We start from the raw sequence: 20566 nt of genomic DNA on the forward strand, positions 1-20566 counted from the left end.
CCCCTTTGGTCCTGGAGAGCTTTAGAAGCATACATATGTGGTGGATCAGGACTTAAGTAAGAAGGTAAAATCTTTGAAAGGGTTGAACCGGATTGGTGTATCTCCATCACGGTCAGCAATAAATTGCACCTAGGTCCCAATCTAACGCTACCATTGACTATCATTGGTGCTTTGAGCTTCAGGTACTATTCTTTCTTAAAACTTTACAAATTCATATATCCAGTTCCCCTATTGAATTATTGTCATTTTGTTTATTAAATGTATTCTATTTTTCTAATACAGGGTGGGACTTTTATTGTTTGGCATTTTGACTTTATTATTCTTTTGGTTCTGCATTAGTACTCTACATATTGCCCTAATTTAAGCCTGCCCACACTGTGCCATAGCTGCCAGGGGTTTGAGCTCAGATTAATTAGTGACAATGAGGGTTCACCCTTACAAGGGTTGTGATTACACACCCCAAACAATACTTTCCAAATCTCAAGAAAAATCACTCGCAACTCAATATTTCTCAGGATGTGCTAGAAGAATGTGACAACATATTCTATCTGAACCTCGTCGAGTTCCATATCTCATTATCTAGTGGGCCTAAATGAAAATATTGTTACTTCAAACGCATTTATTAAAAGGGCGTAAACACAACCAGGTTGGAGATTTTCAACCAAAATCAAGATGTAAAGGAGGGTGCACAGACAGAATATCGAGTTGTGAATATCGAAGTGGCATAATATCGACTGCAAGAATATCGTTGACCAGAATACCGACTTGAAGGTAAGAAATATCATTTTCGGTAATATCGAAGTCAGTAATATCGTTTGTAAAAATATTGTTGTTAATAATATCGATATTTATATTAGTGCTCTGTATTTTAGTATGTATGTTAAAAGTATGTGATCTAATTTCTTTGTATAAGTATAGCTTTTTTTTTATGTGTGAGAATTTTTTTTAGAAGTGATTCATTTTATGTTAATTACATTTTGCGTATTTCAGTTCTGTGCCGGGTTGTGGGTTTATAGGGGAATTGGGTGGGAAGTAGTTTAATTATAATAAAGTAATTAATAATTTGTTAGTATTTATGATAAACACATTTATTAATTATTAATTGGTGATTAATAAATTAATTGATAATTTTGTTAATTGTGCTATTTTTTTAGGAGCGGTTTGTGGGTTTATAGGGGAATAGGGTGGGAAGTAATTTAATTATAATAAAGTAGTTAATTTGTATGGGGGCGTGGCCGAGCCGAGCTGCAAGATGGCCGCCGTGTAACGGGGCTCTGCCGGCCGAACACCGAATCCGTCAGCCCATCCCGAGTATGCCTTCTAATTTGCGCCGCTAAGCTGCGGCGGGGACTGCCTAGTCGAAGAGCAATCGAATGCTGCCTTTCTGACCGAGATCGGTTAAGGCTATCCGGAGCGGCGACTCCGTCTCGACCCTGCTGCCGGACTGCGCCGCCCTTGACGGCGTCTGCTGCTACTTGAGTCCCCGGTCGCGGGCCGAGGACGAGCGCGCGAGGTGGGGACGCCGCGTTTGAAAGCTGAGGGATGCCTCTCCTGCCCTCGCGGCTCTAAGTGACCGGAGGGTGATCCCGGATGACATGGGACAGCCAGCATAACAACAGCGCGATCTGTGTACCTGCGGTGCTGCTGATGCCGACTCGGCGCGGATTGCTTCCCCGGCTTTCCTATCGACGAGGCTGCTAACTGCGACACCCTGGGGGAGCGACCCGCATACCTCGTGCCTGTGAGGGGCGCCTAGCTGGTGGGCACCGAAGATCCACGACCGGAGCGGAGTGGTCCGACCGGGCCTGGCCCGGATGTGGTGACCGCGGAAGTGCAAGACCCGGGTGGCCTAGCCCGACTGCGGAGCGGTTGATGGGCGCTTTCTGGTGGAGGCCGCCGCGGGCCCACGGACGGGGGGCGCTGGAGGACTGCTTGGCCTTATTATCGGCATGACGCGCAGCACGATACACGGCCACGAGACAGGGAGGTTGTAGGCCTTTGCTACCCGTGGATTTGGCAGAGACCCGGGGGGCCTGTGGCGATTCTGTTGGATCCTCCCCCTCCTATATTGGGCCTGGAGTACCTACCTGCACCATGGGGAAAACAGATGCCAAGCAGCGGAAGCTCCAGTTTGAGCGACAGTTGGCCCAGAGTACGGGCGATGGCCCGGTGTCGCAGACGGTGGTCCCTGAAACGCAACTGGAACCGACGTAGGACGAGGATGTGAAGAGTATGTTTCGCGACCTGAAGGGCTGCCTCAAGGAGATTGACGGCAAACTGGACTCCATGGCCCAGCGACTGGACGGCATTTCGCATAAGGTTGATAAACATGAGGAGAGGCTGGAGGCGATGGAAACACGAATTGCCGAATGCGAGGAGGGCCATGGGGACACCCAGGAGAAACTTCTTCGCATGGATAAGGTCCTGGAGGTGATACGGGGGCGCAATGAAGATTTGGAGGCCCGCTCCCGACGGAACAACGTACGAATTATTGGCATTGCGGAATCCACGAACACTGGTAATATGGAGAACTTTGTTGAGGGCATGTTCCGCGACCTGTTTGGTGGGGCCCTGTCGGCCATGTTTCTGATCGAACGGGCGCACCGTACAATGGGGCCGCGCCCGGTGCCGGGGGCGCCTCCACGCCCGATCTTTGCCCGAGTACTAAACTATCGAGACAGAGACACAATATTGCGGCTGGCACGTGAAAGAGGTGAGCTCAAATTTCAAAATATGGACATATCCTTATTTCCCGATTTCACGCAAGCTGTGCAGGCTGCGCGGCGCGAATTCCTACCGGCTAAAAAGATATTCCAGAAAGTGGGGACTAAATATGCCATGCTATACCCTGCCAAGTTGCGGATACACCATAAGGGGAAGCCAATGGTCTTCGCGGTGGCTGCGGAGGCGCTCAAGTTCGCGAGACAGGCGGAGCGGTCACAGCGAGAACGGCGAGAAGGACAGGGGACTCCACCGATGGGCCAGCTAAGTGACATTGAGTAGTGAGGACAAAGTTGTGCTGGTTTCCCCGACCGCTGGTGCGACAGGGCACCGGTCAGCGTGATTGCTAAGTATACCACTTGCTGATGCATTGGGGGATCCTGAGGCCTGCGGGGGGCGAGGGCGGTGCAGGGGGAACGTGGGGAGATAGTCGGACTTGTTGCAGATGCCATTTCTGAACTTTGGCAGAGATATAAAGGGGGAGAGCTACTGGGCTAGCCCCGCTGTCAGCAGACAGACTGAGTACATATAAGGCGGACTTGTTCGGCCACCCCATCGCCTTTCGATAGGGGAGTATGCCGGTGACCCCATGCCCTCGTAGGGATAATTCCCGGGATGTTACTACAAGACTGTTGTTTTTGGGATGGGTGGTGGGGGGTAAATGAATCTCAACCTGATTGGGGGGTTGGAGTGGGTGGTGGGGGGGTTTGGTTCTTGTTGGGTAGTTCTCTTCCACTGCACTATTTTACTGTACCACTGACTACTGATGCAGCCCTGGCGCTGGCTGATGCCATGTTGTTATCGATTGCTGTCCATGATGTACGGGAGGATTACATGCAGGCCCAGAGAGGGGCACAGCGGATGATCACACGGCTGCGTAGGACACACCCATATGCGCTTACATGACCGCGCTGCGTTGCCTTACCTGGAATATTAGAGGTCTAAATGATCACCGCAAAATACGATTGACCCATGCACATTTGTCGCGGCACCAGATCGACATCTGTTTCCTACAGGAGACGCACCTGACACAGACTGCCGGGGAGAAACTTAGGAACACCAGATGGGGAGAAATCCACACCTCAGGTTGCTCCAGCTACTCCAGGGGAGTGGCAATTCTTATTCGAAGGGGCCTGCCCTGGCGCACCTTCAAGGTGTATGCCGATACTGAGGGGCGCTACGTAATATTGTTGGGGCAGTTATTTCACATGCAGATAACACTAATTAACACGTATGGTCCCAACACGGACGACCCTGATTTTTTTCGGCATGTCTGGCACAAGGCACAGTCACTAGGAGGGGGGGCATACATATGGGGCGGGGACTTTAATGTGGTGCTCTCGCAGGAGCTAGACAGGGTAGGGGCTGCTCGCATACATCACCCACATGCGTCAGATCTCATCCGGGGCCTCATGGCGGATTATCATCTGTTGGACTCGTGGCGAGCGCTACATCCAGCGATCAGGGAGGGCACCTGTTTCACCCCACACAGGGGGGCCTGGTCCAGATTGGATTTTTGGCTCTTGACCCCACACATACATGCATGGGTGTCCGCAGTTACTCACAGGGCGCGTACCCTTTCTGACCACTCCCCGGTTGAGCTGACATTACACGTACCAAAACCATATATAACGCCCTTCGCGTGGCGATTACCGGCACAGGCCCTGACGGATCAGGTATTTAGGGAAGAAATATACCAACACATAACTGAATATTTTGAACAGAACACAGGTTCTGTGCAATCGGTGGGCATCCTGTGGGACGCATTTAAAGTGGTGGTGAGGGGTCATTGCATCGCGGGGCAGGCCGCAGTCCTGAAGGCGATCCGGGGTACACTAAAGCGGCTGGAAGACAACATACATGATCTGGAGGTGCGGTATTGCTCGGATCTATCGGCGGCAACATTGGCGGAGACACGAGCCAAACTTACAGAGTACCAGGCTGAAACAGATAGGGGAAATTAAATTTTTGACTAAACACACAGTTGCCCGCAGGTATGGGGAGGGAGACCGCCCGGGCAAAACACTCGCCCTCCTGCTGCGATCACAAAGACCTTCCCCCTTCATATCCTCAGTGGAGACACAAGGAGGTGGAAAGGTGCATGCTCCTCCAGAAATCCTAGACACCTTTCGAAATTTTTACAAAGACCTGTACCGTGCCCGGGGAGTGCCTCCGATAGAGGAGTTGGCTGGATACTTGGATACGATACAGTTAATTTAGTTCAATGCGCACTAAAAAGGGTATTTTGATCGCCCCTTCACGGTCGAGGATGTTAGAGAAGCAATAGGCTCTCTGGCAGCCGGGAAGGCGCCAGGGCCGGATGGTCTACCGGCACAGTTCTATAAGGAGTACGCGGATCTCCTGGCCTCCAGACTGTTGGCAGTATATGCCGAGGCGGTCGAGGGGGGCATGCTCCCAGCATCGATGAGGGAGGCTGTAATCATTGCCCTCTTGAAACCTGACAAGGACGCCCAGCACTGCGATTCCTATAGACCGCTATCTTTGATCAATACTGATGCGAAGATCTTTGCAAAAATGCTCGCAATGCGGCTACAGCCGGTGCTGCCGCTTATGATACGCCCGGATCAATCGGGCTTTGTGCCGGGCCGCTCGACCTCTCATAATCTTAGAACACTCTTTGGAGTACTACACTATTTGGCCCCACATGTTAAGGCGGTGGCGGTGCTGCTGGACGCCACAAAAGCGTTCGATTCCCTGGAGTGGGGGTTCTTGTTCCCCTTGCTGCAGCGAATGGGTGTAAGTGAGGCTTTCATTAACTATATTAAATTACTGTATACTAACATCACTGCTCGGGTTAGAGTAAACGGGCTTATTTCTGAGCCCTTTGCCATTGGGAGAGGTACGAGGCAAGGCTGCCCGTTATCGCCCCTGCTGTTTGCGATTGCCACAGAGCCCTTGGCGGCCCGCATTAGACAACATCATGCAAACAGAGGCATTGGTTTTTCGTCAAGGGCACTAACCGTATCCATGTACGCGGACGATATCACTCTATACGTGATAGACCCGCAGGAAAATCTTTCCCTCATGACAAATGAACTGTTGGAGTATGGCCGGCTGTCGGGAGTAACCATAAATTGGGAAAAGTCGGTCATCCTGCCTCTGACGGCCGGGATCTCACGCTTTACTCCGGACTGTCCGCTGAAATGGGCTGACGGTCCGGTTTGATACCTGGGGATATGGATAAGCGCGGATATGCAGCAATTATGGTCCGAAAATTATGGACGGGTGTTGCGCTGGGTGGAAGAGAGGGTCGGCCGCTGGAAACATCTTCCCCTTTCGCTGGCGGGAAGAATTGCTGTGGCCAAAATGGTCATCTTACCTAAGCTCTTATATTTATTTGTCAACATACCGATGCCCCCGGGTGCTAGCTTTTTGCGCCAAGTGCGCTCGCGGATGGTGGAGCTGGCATGGGGGGGAAAACAACCGAGGGTGTCCTGGGAGACCCTCACTCTCCCGCAACGATAGGGGGGCTTGGCGGCACCGGATTTCTCGCTCTATGCATACTGTGCGCAGGCACAGTTTCTGCACTACTGGGTGCACCCCACGCCGTTTCAGCCACATGTGGCGATTGAGACGGATAGGGCGGCACCACTGCCGCTCGCCGTGGCTGTCTATGCACCACACAAGCATAGATGCACCGAAATCGACCCGGTGCATGCCATTCGGTGGGCATGGGATGGACTGAAGCGTAGGGCCGGGCTGGACCTTCTATACACCAGGTCGATGCCTATACGAGGGAATCCGATGTGGCCCCCGTTGCAACACATGCGAACTGGGGAACTGGCTGCAACACGTGGACTTCACACAGGGGGGATCTGTTCCCGGGGGATGCCTTCCTCACACGGGAACAGTTATGCGGGGAGGACGCCCCAACGATGCTTGACACACTCCTTTATTACCAGCTCCGCCACACATGTAAAAAGCTCATTCCTACATTTCCGGCACCGCCGCCGGATTTCCCTGCCCTGGAGAATGTGCTGACGGTGGAGTCGGGACGCAAGCTCATATCCCGACTTTACCGGAGTCTGCAGTGCAGCAATCCCGTGGTGACCCCGGCGGCGCGTGGCATGTGGGCCGCTGTCAAGAATTCCTGTCATACAAGGGAAACACGCCCTTATGTAAACAGGAGAGCTGTTACATAACTCAAGGGAAACACGCCCTTATGTAAACAGGAGAGCTGTTACATAACTCAAGGGAAACACGCCCTTATGTAAACAGGAGAGCTGTTACATAACTCAAGGGAAACACGCCCTTATGTAAACAGGAGAGCTGTTACATAACTCAAGGGAAACACGCCCTTATGTAAACAGGAGAGCTGTTACATAACTCCGGGAAAACACGCCCTATAAAGGGAGGAACCGGGAGGTACAAGGCTGTCGGATATTGTGTTTACACCGACGTACCTGCTTTGTGAAGAGCAGTGTTCCGGAGTGGTGCTCCAGTAAGGCAAGAACGGAGGTAGGTCGAGTCGTTACTCGCTGGCCGTGTCTTGCCCCATCGTCACCTGTGAAGGACCCGGAAGCTCTACCGGTCAACCATTGAGCTTCGCTTTTTGACTCGGCTGAGTCCAAGCGCAGTGGCGCTTTTGCTGGTTGGAGTCGTAACTCCCAGCCCGACCAGAGACACAGGGACTGCCAGCTGTAACGCACACCAGGAGGTGTTTGCCGCGTTACAGACTCGGAAGTCCACAGGATCGATCGAGCGGCTGCTCTCGGTTCAGTCTTCTTGCTTGTGATTGGGGTATCGGTGACGCATCACCAGGAGGTGACTCCGCGTCCCGGTGCAGTCTGAGGAAGAGGTTGAGCGGCTGCTCCCTTCAGGTAGAGACCCCGGCTGGGTGTTTCCCTGACTCCTCGATTCTCCCCAACACTCTTCGTGCCCCTCACAGCCTACCGATTGGCATTGTCGGCCATTTCATTTCTGCCCTCTGTTGGCATACGCCGGGATCGGCGTATATGCAGAGGACGGTTAGGACCATCCGTGCTGTGGGCTGGTAACGTACTTAGCCTGGAGGATTCCAGTGACTATAACTTTTGTTTGTTCTTTGTATTTTATTTGCCTTCATTAAAAGAACTAACCCTTCACAAGTGGTTGCGTCCTCATTGTCGTGTCTGTTAAACGATCCTGAGACGTTCAGGGCGTTACAGCCGGGGAACTAGGTGCCGAAATCTCTGATGCACACTGGGATCTATGTTGTGGGCTCCTTGAGATCCTATCCCCCAACTACAGACTTCGCCTGATCCATTTCAAATATATCCATATGATGTACCGCACCCCTAGCCGGCTGCACCGCATGGGCTTGAGAGAGACAGATGCTTGCTGGCGCTGTAGTCCTCGCGGGGCTACATTCTTACATATGGCGTGGGACTGTCCCACACTGATGTCCTTCTGGACCAGGGTGATAGAGCTCATATGCACAATAACTGGCCTGCTGATCCCTTGTACGCCGACAGTTACACTACTAGGCATTCTACATATGATCCAACCCAAGCACCGGAAGCTACCGATGCTGCTCTTGCTGGCCAAGCGACAAGTTGCGATGCATTGGGGGGTGGCTACGTCGTCTAGTATAAGGGACTGGGTACAAAGTGCTGCATATTGTCAAACACAGCTCGCTTTGTACTGGGAGCTCATGCCGGTGCGTTCACGGCCGAAAGACATATGGGAGCCTTTTATACACTGGCTGGCACAAACTACGCTCCAGGCGCTGTGATGTAATGCTCCTTGTGGGAACAGGCGGGACGCAGATGGGATGTGGGTAGACGTTGAGACATGAGGGTGTATATCGGGGATTTGGATGGTGCATGGGTGGCGACAAGGATGCGGAGATTAGATCTGGCGAATGCTGTACCTGCATACTGAAGTGGACAATGCTGACCCTATAATTGGCTGTGGGTTGGTGGGGGGCTGTATCGTCAATACTATGACCTGTGTTCACAGTAGTGAGTTGTGTTATTTGTTGTTTAAAAATGCAAATAAAAAGAATTTAAAGAAGTAGTTAATTTGTATTCATTAGTATTTATTAAAATTGTATTATTTAATTATTAATTGGCAATCAAATTGTATTAATTAATAATTATGTCAATTGAGTTTTTTTTAGGAGCGGGTTGTGAGTGTATAGGGGAATAGGGTGGGAAGTAATTAAATTATAATAAAGTAATTAATACATTTTATTTATTAGTATTTATGAATTTGTTTTATAAATTTGGTGATCAATTTTTATTAATTAATTGATAATTATGTTAATTGTGTTATTTTTTTTTAGAAGTGGGTTGTAGGTTTATAGGGGAATAGGGTGGGTAGTCATTTAATTTGAATAAAGTAATTAATAATTTTAATTTATTAGTATATTATTTTATATTTCCATTTTATCGTGTTTGTGGTAATTCATTTATTATTAATTATTAATTGTTCGTTAATTATACTTAATTAAATGGTAAATATGTTAATAGTGTCAATTATGTAGGAGTTGTTTGCGCGTTTATAAGGGAATATGGTGTGAAGTAATTTATTTAAAAATCATTAATGAATTTTTTTGATTATAATTAATTTATATTAAATATAGTTACTGGTTTGTAAAGACATGTTTTAACTTTTATAAATGAATGTTTGTAGTTAATTTTTAGTACTTTTAACATTAAAATATTTTTCTATCTTTTGTAATTTTTTTATATTTTTATGTTTTTAATTTGTGTTATTAACAATTTTTGTATTGTAGTTGGTATTTGGTTTCTTTTTTTTATTTTGGAAATATTAATTTTAACCCTCTGCTATCCAACACTTTCCCTACTGTTGCACTCTCTGGAGCGGGAATAGTACTTTTTACTCTTCACTATCCAACACTTTCCCTACTGTTGCACTCACTTGAGAGGGAATAGTAATTGTTACCCATCCTCTATCCAACACTTTCCCTACTATTGCACTCTCTGGAGTGGGAATAGTAATTTTTACACCTACGCTATCCAACACTTTCACTACTGTTGCACTCTCTGGAGAGGGAATAGTAATGTTTTCCCCTTCGCTATACAACTCTTTCCCTACTTATGCACTCACCGGAGAAGGAATACTAATTTTTACCCCTATGCTATCCAACACTTTCCCTACTGTTGCAGTAATTGTAGTGGGAATAGTAAATTTTTACCATTATGCTATTCAACAATGTTCCTACCGTTGCACTCGAGTGCAAAATGTAAGTTTAAAAATGTATAAATATTTTAGTATTTTATTTTATAATATAATGATTTTATTATGATATTTTATGTTCTATGTGTATGTATGTATATAAATGTGTGTATATATATATCTATACACATATATTCCACCAGAGGGAAGAAATCCTACACTGCCAATTGGACCACAGACTCCACAATACAACTAGAAAACCTGTCAACCAGAGGATGTGCATTTGAAATGAGGACATCAGCCTGTGGAGAAAATCGGCGTGTTATGGTGCTGGCTTACCTTTGAAAAAGTTCCAGGCAGGAACGAAACGCGTCAGGACTGCGCCTCATGCTGTTTTACCATTGAATAAATATGCAAATCAAAAGTTTCGAGTGCGGCTCAACCTCTTTCCTGTGAGGAAAGAATTTGTGAATATATATAAATATATATATTATAGTTAATTTTTATATATTTATACTTTTTTAAAAGTAAATATACATTTATATATTAAATTTTATGTATATACATTTAATTTTTTGTAATTAAATTTATTATATTTTTTAAAATGTATATTATATGTAAGTAATTATTTTTAGTTAATTTTATAATATAATTGTTTTAATATTTTTTATATATTACAAAAATTATATTTTGGACATTGATATTTTTTACATCTATATATTTTTGTTATTTACATTTTAAAGATAGAACGTCGATATTTTGACTATCAATATTTTTACATCGATATTTTTGTCTTCGATATTATGTCAGTGATTACTAAAGGAGATGTAGCTCGAAAATTCCGAATGGGAATTCAGGAAATTGACACCGTCAGGAGAGGTCAACCTCTCACCCTCACCAAACTTATAATGCATTCAATTCGTGGCCAAACACATATCCATGAAAATCCACAACTTAGGGGCTGATTCTGATCTCGTTGGGAAAGCCCTCCGTCCGAGTTGGATCCGGAGTGCTTTCCAACCGACTCGCACTCCGAATGCCCGAGTACGATGCGAACACGCGCTTAAGGACACGGGTCGCTCGGAGCCCCATTGAAGTCAATGGGAGCCTGTCGTACGACGCGTACATAGGCTCCCATTGACGAAAAAGGTATGATGCGCAAAACGGCTTCCCCTGTAATGGGGACGCGTCTGTGTCACCCGCACCGTACATGCACGTATTGGGGGACCCTTGGGTCCCCCTCTGTGACCGACTCGTAAGGCAACGGGTGAAGGGGGGTCCAGCTCGGACCCCTGAAGTCCGCTTCCCGGAGCATTTACGAGTCAGGAACTCCGTCTCGATCTGGCTGTCCGAATCGTGCATCGTACCGGCTCAGTCGGAAATCGCCTCTATTGCACAGGACGGTTCGCTTACGGCCGACACCTACGGAGTGATCCGGACCCGGAAACATCTCGGTCGGCGATTTCACATTTCCCACATCGTACTTGCTCGCTCGTACAGTTGTACAAGTTGGTCGGAAGACACGCGTCCGGCTTGTACTTTCCCCGGCCGGATCGCATTAGGAGCCATTGAGAGCGAGATCGGCATCGGCCCCTTAGCCTGTGCAATTTGCTACTGCATTTAAGAGACAGCCTTCATCCTCATCTTTCATGACTGACATTAGTTTATCATATACAGTCCACCACATGGGACTGCGTATGGATGTTGAGCAATCATAATGTTTAGATACGCTTATTTGATAACCACGAAAATAACACGTCATTATTCTAAACAATATCTCACAAAACCCAAAGTGACAGCTGCTCGCAATATGATGCTTTGGAGTCATAGCTTTTGGATATGTCTTTCATACGTTGGCTGAAGAATCTGCTCACGCCTCAAACCTCTTCCCATATGACTTTCCAAACCCTTCCCCGTGGCCTGACTCCCTTTGAAAGATCATCACAATGTTCCTCGACATCAAACTACCCAATGGCCAACCCATACATCAACACAATTTAAAGAAAATAAACAATGAACAGAAATTACTTCCCTATAAACAGTCAATGACCAGCTGACCACCTAACATACACGCAAATCAATCTCTACACAAAAAGAGCATTCTGACAGATGGAGTTGGTTCATGCTCTAAAATATGCAGAAATAGAAGGAGCAAAGGACTGAACTTATATGGTACTTTTGGAATTTACCAATTTAAAAATGATTGCTGGATTTTTTTTTAAAATCGGAAATATTTCTGCTTAACCTTGATTTTTGAAAAAGCAAAAAAAAAAATGAAATGTTGGCAGCGTGATACCTTTAATAAGCAACTCTTATTTTAGGTGGCTAGTTTTCAAGTCTAGCCAGAAGTATTCCTCAGAATTATAATACAACGGGTCCTTCTTCAACAGGAAGGAGCAATATAATAAAAATTCAGACAGAACGAGAAAGGGAAGTTTAAAAAGACATTAATTTATTGTATTATAATATATATGAAAAAGAAAAAGAATTACATGTACAAGCGGGACAGGGAACCTACTGTGAACACCCTTATGTGATAATAGACAAGCTCGTTATGACAGGAGGAGGATGTTGGAACCCGTTTTAACTGTATGCTAGGTTGATTTTTGAACTTCTTTTGAATACACAAACTGTACTTTTTCAGTTTTATATAGCGCAAACACAAGACGGAAGGATTGGAACGCTTTGGTCACATTCTTTTTTTGTGGTGGGGACGCAGGTAAAATCACAGGATGTTGAGCCGACGCCGAGATGCAAACCCGGTTCCCCAGTTCCTAAATCGGCAGCTCTAGCCCATACACCACACCCTCTCTCACATCCCATTTCGTCTAGGAACACGATTTTGCAACTACGTAAATAACTGGATTCCATCATTCCTTTAATGACTCCACTCAATATTAGCCAAAAATAAATTAACTTGTGGTAATATGTGATCAATTCAATATCCGTTCTTTCGAAGAAGGAATACTTAGAGGGGTTTACTCCTTTAGGACTCGCTGTATAATCTGGAGCAGAGTAGTATTCAAGGTTCAACAAAACTAAGAAGCCCTGTGATCATTCCCAAGAGAGCAGAGCCCATGTGTGCCCCTATATCCTTCTTGTAAATCCTAGGTCTGTGCTTCAGGTGAAAGACGTTGCGTGGCTTTCCATTTATAGCCCAGTTATATTTGACAGGCTTAAGGAAGTTTTCAAATACATCGAACTTTCACTCGCCCTCATGAATCAGATCATAAAATCCAGATTACCAAGGGAAGGGAGCCCAGCACCCTCTGTTATTACCCCTTAGGGCTCCAAAAAGCACAAAGAGAAATGCTGACTTGTCATCTCTCGCACCACAGAAAAAAGAAACTTCCAACGCACAAACGAGGCTTAATTTATTATAACCCCTTCCACAAAAGGTACAGAATTTTACAAATGAAAAATGTCATAGTATGCACCAATCACCACAGTACCTTGTTGACTGCCATCAAAAGGAAATGGTCTAGTAGGTAGCGGGCTTCCGTTAAGGTGCACGAGCTGATCACAGCAGTAACATTCATTGTTTCACCTTCATCCTAAGGGGGGGAAAATACAATTCGGTCATGTTCATCTTTCACAAAATGTACATTCCAGTCTACAGTTGGCAGCACTTCACCAAGAAAGACCAATGGCATCTAGAGGGCACAAAGCCCCGCTTCTGTGACGTCATCAAATGACAGTATGATTGTAATCCATAGTACTATAATACTATTTTTCGTTAGTTTATATTGACAAAAAGAAAACATAATTGCAAATGATCAAAGCTGGTTTGTACAGTAGTTAGCTTGACGTACGAGTTACTTACCTTCGGTAATGATGTATCTGGTAGACACGATTCTAGCCGCAGATTCCTTCATGTAGAAGGCGTCAGACTGTATCCGGAAACTTTTTGCCACAGCACCCCTGCGTGTCAGGGGGCGGGGCGACACCACGCGACTCTGCCTTGGCGTCGTCCGCATATGTGATGTCAGCGAGGTCACATAAGCCCCACCCCGGCGTGCCTACGTCAGTTTTCTTCAGAGAACTTTTCCGCGACGCAACGCAGGGCCACCAGGCAAACTGTGGGAGCAGGGGAACAGTGGGCGAAAGAGTAGAAACAAAGAATGTAGACAAGCGACACCATAAGGAGCGGTGCAACACTGCAGCCTCCTAAGGCAGGGCCGGAATAAAGAACAGAGCAGAGCCCCAAGCAGCCACCCTGCCAGCATGTAAACCGCCTTCCCCCCCTCCCCCGGAGACAGGGAACATATGTAAAGGCACGACACCTGTAGCAGGCCTACAACCCCCACCCGGAAATAGGGAAGGGGAGCCAGCCCCAGGACAGACAGGACAACAAGAACAATAACACTCCAAGCCACCCCAGCACAGAGGGCAACCATCCTCTAAGGAACAAGGGCAGGGCATGGCCAGGTGACCCCCAGACAGAGGACGGCAGAGGAGCAGGGACCCCCAGCAGCAAGAAGAAGGGTGGGAGGGCAGAGGTTGAAGGTAACCCCCCCCCCCCCCAAACCTGGAGCAGCCCGAGTAGCGGGGCACAGGAGCACCATAACCCCATCCTCCAGTGAACCAAGGGGAGGAAGGAACAGCAACAAGATGGAGCAACCCGCCAAGAGCAAAGGAATGCACTCACAAGAGACACAGCCCCCCACCAGGAGGCGAGTGCTGAGACCAACCCACGGGTCCTTGCAGAACCGGGAGGAAGGGCGGGCCGTGAAGGAATCTGCAGCTAGAATTGTCTCTACCAGATACATTGTTACCGAAGGTAAGTAACACGTACATCTGATAGAGACTACTAGTCGCAGTTTCCTTCACGTAGAAGAGATACCCTAGCAATACCCATGGAGAAAGAGGGTCTGCGAAAGGACCCCCCCCAGCCATAACAGGTCAGAGGGCCACACAGGGGACCAGACCTGCGGACCGGGCAATAACCCGGCCCCTCCCAGGCAAGAGGAGCCCCCCACAAGCAGAACACCACCGACCCCAGAGGGATGGGGGAAGAAGAAAAAGGGGGGGGGCCTTCACACTCACGATAGAGGAACCAAGGGCCAGGCCAGAGAGGCCAAAGTACCCCACACCCCTTCAAGGCAATAAGCTTCCCTCCAAAGCCAGGGGGAGAGCCCAGAGGGCCCAAGGAATCGAGGGACAAGAAGGCTAAGCCACACCAGATGGAAGGCAACAGGCCAACCAGAGCGGCGCTAACTGACAAGCCGCCAGAAACAGAAAAAACAGCCCAGGACCCCAGGAAGACCGAGTGGGCAACATCTAAAAAGGGAGGGCACAGAATTATCTCAAGCAGGGAGAAGAGGAAAGGGCCGGACACACCGCCCACGAGGCGCCGCGCACACGCCCTCAAGAACCAAAGCAACATACAGAAACGCCACGGAGAACAGGCACCAAAGAGCCACCAGAACTCCCGAGCAGAGCGCAAGCTGTATAAGAGCTACCACAACCCCACATAGGGTACGTTAAGTCCCAAGACATAGGAACCCTCTTTGGAAGAACTTCCGCAACAGAGGAAAAACAAAAGTGCCACAGGGAAAACACCCCGCGAACGGCTTGACAATCAGCCCAAAGAAAAATAGAAGGTCTAATCTCTGGGCCAAGTCTGCTTAACAGTTCTAGCAAAAAACACACACACAGCGAACAAGGGCCGTCCAGCAGCCAACATTGAAAAAGTCCCCACAAGGAGGACTCAATGGCCAGAAAACACACTCCACCGCAAGAGAGACCGTCCCAAGAAGGACCAGAACCAGTTCAACTACTGAATCACTGAGGAGGAGAAGGGGGAGGAGGAGTATAAGGGGGAGGAGGATGGAACCCCGCCAGGAACCTTTGGATGGGGCATGGAACAACAGGCTACCATTAACGGGAGATCAATGAGCCGCTTCCGAATATTTTCGGGGAAGACGCCGTCCCGAAGCCAAGCATGGCGACGGAGAGCGACTGAGGAAGCCATGGCCCGGCCCAGCACCTCCGAGATGTCCAGAGCGGAGTGAAGGATAAACTCTGTTAGCTCCCAGCCATCCAACGCATGATGCCGTAAGTCAAGACAAGAGGAGGCCCTAGCCAGGACACACAAGGTGTTCAGGGCCTGCAGGGCCGCGCTGGTCGAGGCAAACATGTTGCGCCCCCAAGAGTCCAGCCAGCAGGCCTTCCGGGAGGGCGGAGTCAACAGCGGCGGCAGGGAGGAAAAGGCAGTCTGCAAAAGAGGAATGGCGGCATGCTGAGGCACCGGATCCCCTGAGGCAGGACGCCCCCAAGCCCCCGTCAGGGACCAAAGGAGCGAACCCTCAAAGGGAAGCAAGATCTCCCTCCCACCAGAGCCCTGGAGGAGAACCTCCAAGAGATGATCAGTCGGAAAATGAGCAATCGGGTCACCCATGCGCAGACACCGTGTGAGCAAAGGCCGCAGCCGCCTCTGTAGGGCCCCGTGGCGGAGAAAGCAGCTCCTCCATGGGCAACGGCTGCAGACTAAGGCGGCCGTCCCCCAAGCCAAGCGGAACGGACAGGGGCCAGACCAGGATGGTAGGAGGAGCCGAGAAATGGGGGACCTGCCGCTCCTCCGGCAAACACTGCGGCCTCAGAAACGGCGGGGAGCCACCCTTCGACGATGCCGGTGAAAAAGACACCACTCAGCGGCCAGTCTCCGGGGAGGACAACACCAATATTCAGGCAGCCTCCAGAGAAGAGGGAGCGTCCGAAGACGAATTCGCAACTCGGCGCCTGTCAGGAGCCTAGAGTCCGCCGCCTGAGGCAGAGCGGTAACGCCAGCCTGCGCCAAAGGAGACGCTGGATAGGGCTCCTCGAAGTCACACTGCGCCGAGGACCAGAGCGGGGCCAGAGCCGCAGTGGACAAGGGGCGGCGTTGGAATGGCGCCGACTGGACCTCCGCCGAGGCAGCCGCCTGCGTGGAGGGACGAGAAGGACCAGGGGAGTGACACGAAGCCCTCCGCCAGCCTCTGCCCAGTATACGACAGAGGTGGTCCGGCGAGCCATGCGGCCCCGCCATGGCCGACCCAACCTCCAACTCGCCCTCCGATGAGGCAGCCGCCTGCGTGGAGGGACGCGAAAGTCCCGGAGGAGGGCAAGGGGTTCGCGCCCAGCCTCGACCCAGAGCGGGACGAGGAGAGTCCACTGACCCCTGTGGCGCCACCCGGTCCAGCAGCTGTCGGCACCGTAGCGACGTCCCCTCGGCCTTAGACACCTTGTCAAGGGACCGAGAGGGGCTCGGGTATGCGACCCGAGCCCCGGTGATCTCACGTGACACCACAGGGACTCCCGTGGTAGTTTGTGGCGAGGCAGAGACGCCGTGGTGTGAAGGAGGGACCCCAGAGGAGCCGCACCCCAACAGCACCACATCCTCCAAGCCTGGATCCGACCCAGTTGGCGCCGGGGCCGGAGCCACCGGCGGCGCCGCGGAAGGCCCCGCGCACGGCAAGGGAACCGCTGACACCCCAGGAGGGGAAGGAGGAGGAGGCGGAGGAGATGCCAGCGAGGCCTGCAAAGCCGCGGCGTATGTCTCAATCTGGACTCTCGACGCTCCATCATCGGGAAACGGTGGGTAGGAGGACACGCGGGCCACATCACCCGCGGAGAGTCCACGCCCCCGGCAGGCCGAAACTCGGCCCCCAGGGACAAACTGCAACACTTACCCACCGGTGAGCGACGCTCTCACGACATCAGGGAAGGGCATCGACGACGACCACAGCCGTATCTGAAGCCGCCTGCTGAGGCTGATAGAGGGGAGGAGGCCGACCTGGAGAGACGCGCCGAGAGAAGTTTCATTCGGCGCTCCCGCCGCGACTTCGGCTTCAACTATTGGCACGCCTCACAATCCGTGGTGCCGTGATCCTCCCCTAAACACCACATACAAATGAGATGAGGGTCCGTCGCTGACATAAGACGCCCACACGACGTGCAAGCTTTGAAGCCCGAAGGCATTCGCACACTGTTTCACCAAGAGAAAGACAATGATTAAGAAAAAAGGGCCCGAAACAGGCCCATAGCAAGACCGGATCCGCGTTGCACACGGAAAAGGAAAAAGCTGACGTAGGCGGACGTCACGTACGCAGATGACGCCTAGGCGGAATCGCGTGGTGTCGCCCCGCCCCCTGGCGCGCAGGGATGCTGTGGCAAAACGTTTTCGGATTCAGTCTCACGCCTGGGGATAATTCTACGTGAAGGAATCTGCAGCTAGTAGTCTCTATCAGATACTGAATTACTGACATAGGAAAAAAAGCATTTGTGTGCATGCATGAAGAACGTTGCACAGGCATGGCCGTCAACCTTGTAATGGGTTTTCTATTCAAGAAAACCAATTTCAAGATGGGTGAGTATGCGTCATAAAACCCAGAAGAGTGCATCGTGACACAAAACACTCCTTGTAAATTTACCATCTATTACATTTTGAAGACAACAGGTCTCCCTACAGGTGAAGCGATCTAACGCCGAGGCCGAAAAAGAGAGGCCCAAGCTCAACCACCGCAAAAGTCAGTGTAGTTATTATAGCATCGCCCTTTTCAATTTAAGATTTGTGGTGCAAGGTAAATTGGGCAACGAAATGTACTGCAAACATTTACTTCCAAAATAGCCTGCAAAAGTTTTCAGCTGACAAAGTAGCTACCATACATATCTTCCTATGAAAATGTCTCTGTCTCTTAACATTCCAAAAGTCAGCCAAACTCACTTCCCATTTATCACACCAAAGAGTACATTAAGTATTTTAAATCAATGTCTAGCAAATTTGAGGGCAATTGCTTGAAATCCATTTGAGAACATGTTAAAATTTTCCTTGGGGGCATTAATGACTATTATGTATTCTGATAGCATATGTTTTTGACTCTTTTTACAGTATCGGTGTTCACATATTAGCAAGAATACAGCTATTAACATGCTGCTGCATTAAGCCAGAAAGCCCCAAGAATAAAGTTTCTCATGCAGACTTGGCTCACATCTGTTGTCAAAATCAACACAGCCATCCCTCCCGGATACAAAATAGCCAGATAGGTCAGATTACGCAAGCCTGGCTACGGAAACACCACCGCCTTCAAAAACTCCATCAGCTGCACAAACTTCAGGGACACATCCTCCAGCAACATGAAGTTCCACATTACAGCCAACTTCACCCTGGCCAGCACCCTCACTCATTCACGGACCTTCAAGAACACGCATCTACTTCGCTAACACGATTGGGCTTTGTCACACCCCTCATCCCCCACTCTAATGCCTTTGCCTTCCTTGGAGGCATGAATTTACATCTAGACAACCACACTGATCTGAACACAACTGCAGAACTTGAAGACATGGAAATCCTTGGCCTCACCCAATTCATGAAACAACCCAGACACACTGCTGGGCGTCTTCTCGACCTGATTTTAACCACTTTCAACCGCATCTTGGTCACACCAATAACCAGGACCTGCGAAACCTTCATCAAATTTGCCATCCCTGTCCTGCATCCGCTTGGATCTACCACCGCCCAGTGCTTAAGTTGAGCCGGTGGTTTCCGGTGCTCGGCACCGGCACTGAATTGTGAACACCAGCACTTATGACAGTCTGCCACATGGTTGTGGTGTCTGTGTAATTTAGAGATGAGCAGAAGAACAGCTGTTAATTAGTTCAATATACATTATAGTTTTGGGGGCCTGGAACAGTCTGCATTATAACACTTGTAGGAGTGTCATGGTTAATATGCGTAGGAATTGTTGTTGGCAGCGCTGGCAGGGGCAATGGGTGGTTAAAGCTGCAGCGGGTACCTGACGAGGGCCCTGGCACATTATTTTTACAAATTAACCACTGCCACCCCCAAACCATCTTGCCAGTAATGGAACAAAATTTCAAAGGTTGACCAAACTCGGGGACCACCGCCCGAACACAGCAGCAGCCTTCCCAATACCACCACAGACTCCGACAACTGGATATTGATTGGCTCGGACACCCTGGTTACTCACAACATCAACAAAGCCACTAGACCCAGACTACAAGCCAGCTGGTTAATCGGAGGAGCTCAGGATGACAAAGCACTACTGCAAACAATTGGAGCACAGTTAGAGAAGGAGCTAAAACAACGATAGCAAGATCAGTATTAAATCCACCCTCAAGACACTACAACCAGCAGATCCGTGCCACCAAATGCTCCACACTCCCAGACCGCATTGACCCGGCACCAAGACGAGAAAACAGATCTTCACCATCATGAAAGATTTCAACTCTCCACCAGCCGCCTATAACAGAATCACCGCCGGCACACTGTAAATGTTATGGTATTATATATGAATTGTATCTTATGGTATTTTTATATGCCGAATAAAGATTTTCAAATCACCCCCGCACTGGACTTCTGCACCAAGCTCCCCCAGGAAAGGATCATCTCTCTGTCTGACCCTCTTCAATACATGCATGATCCCGCTCACAAGCATCAACATCATCCGCACCCATGAGATCAAGGTTCTAGCCAAGGTTCAGTTGATCCTCTCCCTCTCTGACAAAACACCAAACACATGGACAAAGTTTGCCTCCTGCACAACCAAAGAAACAGACTGGATGAAGACCAACTGTCTCAAACTGAACACCAACACCATCGCCGTGGGACCCCACTGGTAGCAAGCTGAACCCGGATTCACACTGACCCCCACCACCCACACCAAGAATCTTGTGATTATCATCAATAGTCAATCCAACATGA

The 20566-nt window shown here is 49.2% G+C and overlaps 1 protein-coding gene across 8 annotated transcripts in view; it reads right to left on the reverse strand.

The window, feature by feature from the left end:
* Positions 1–20566, reverse strand: part of KIF21A (kinesin family member 21A) — a 719281-nt gene that overhangs the window by 212292 nt on the left and 486423 nt on the right. For all 8 annotated transcript variants that reach the window (XM_085654100.1, XM_085654097.1, XM_085654095.1 and 5 more), the window contains one exon: positions 13317–13418. In XM_085654100.1, coding sequence (XP_085510226.1) covers positions 13317–13418 — 102 coding nt within the window. The remainder of the gene's footprint in view (positions 1–13316; positions 13419–20566) is intronic.

Source organism: Triturus cristatus, chromosome 4_1 (assembly GCF_964204655.1).
Source record: "Triturus cristatus chromosome 4_1, aTriCri1.1, whole genome shotgun sequence".
NCBI lineage: Eukaryota > Metazoa > Chordata > Amphibia > Caudata > Salamandridae > Triturus > Triturus cristatus.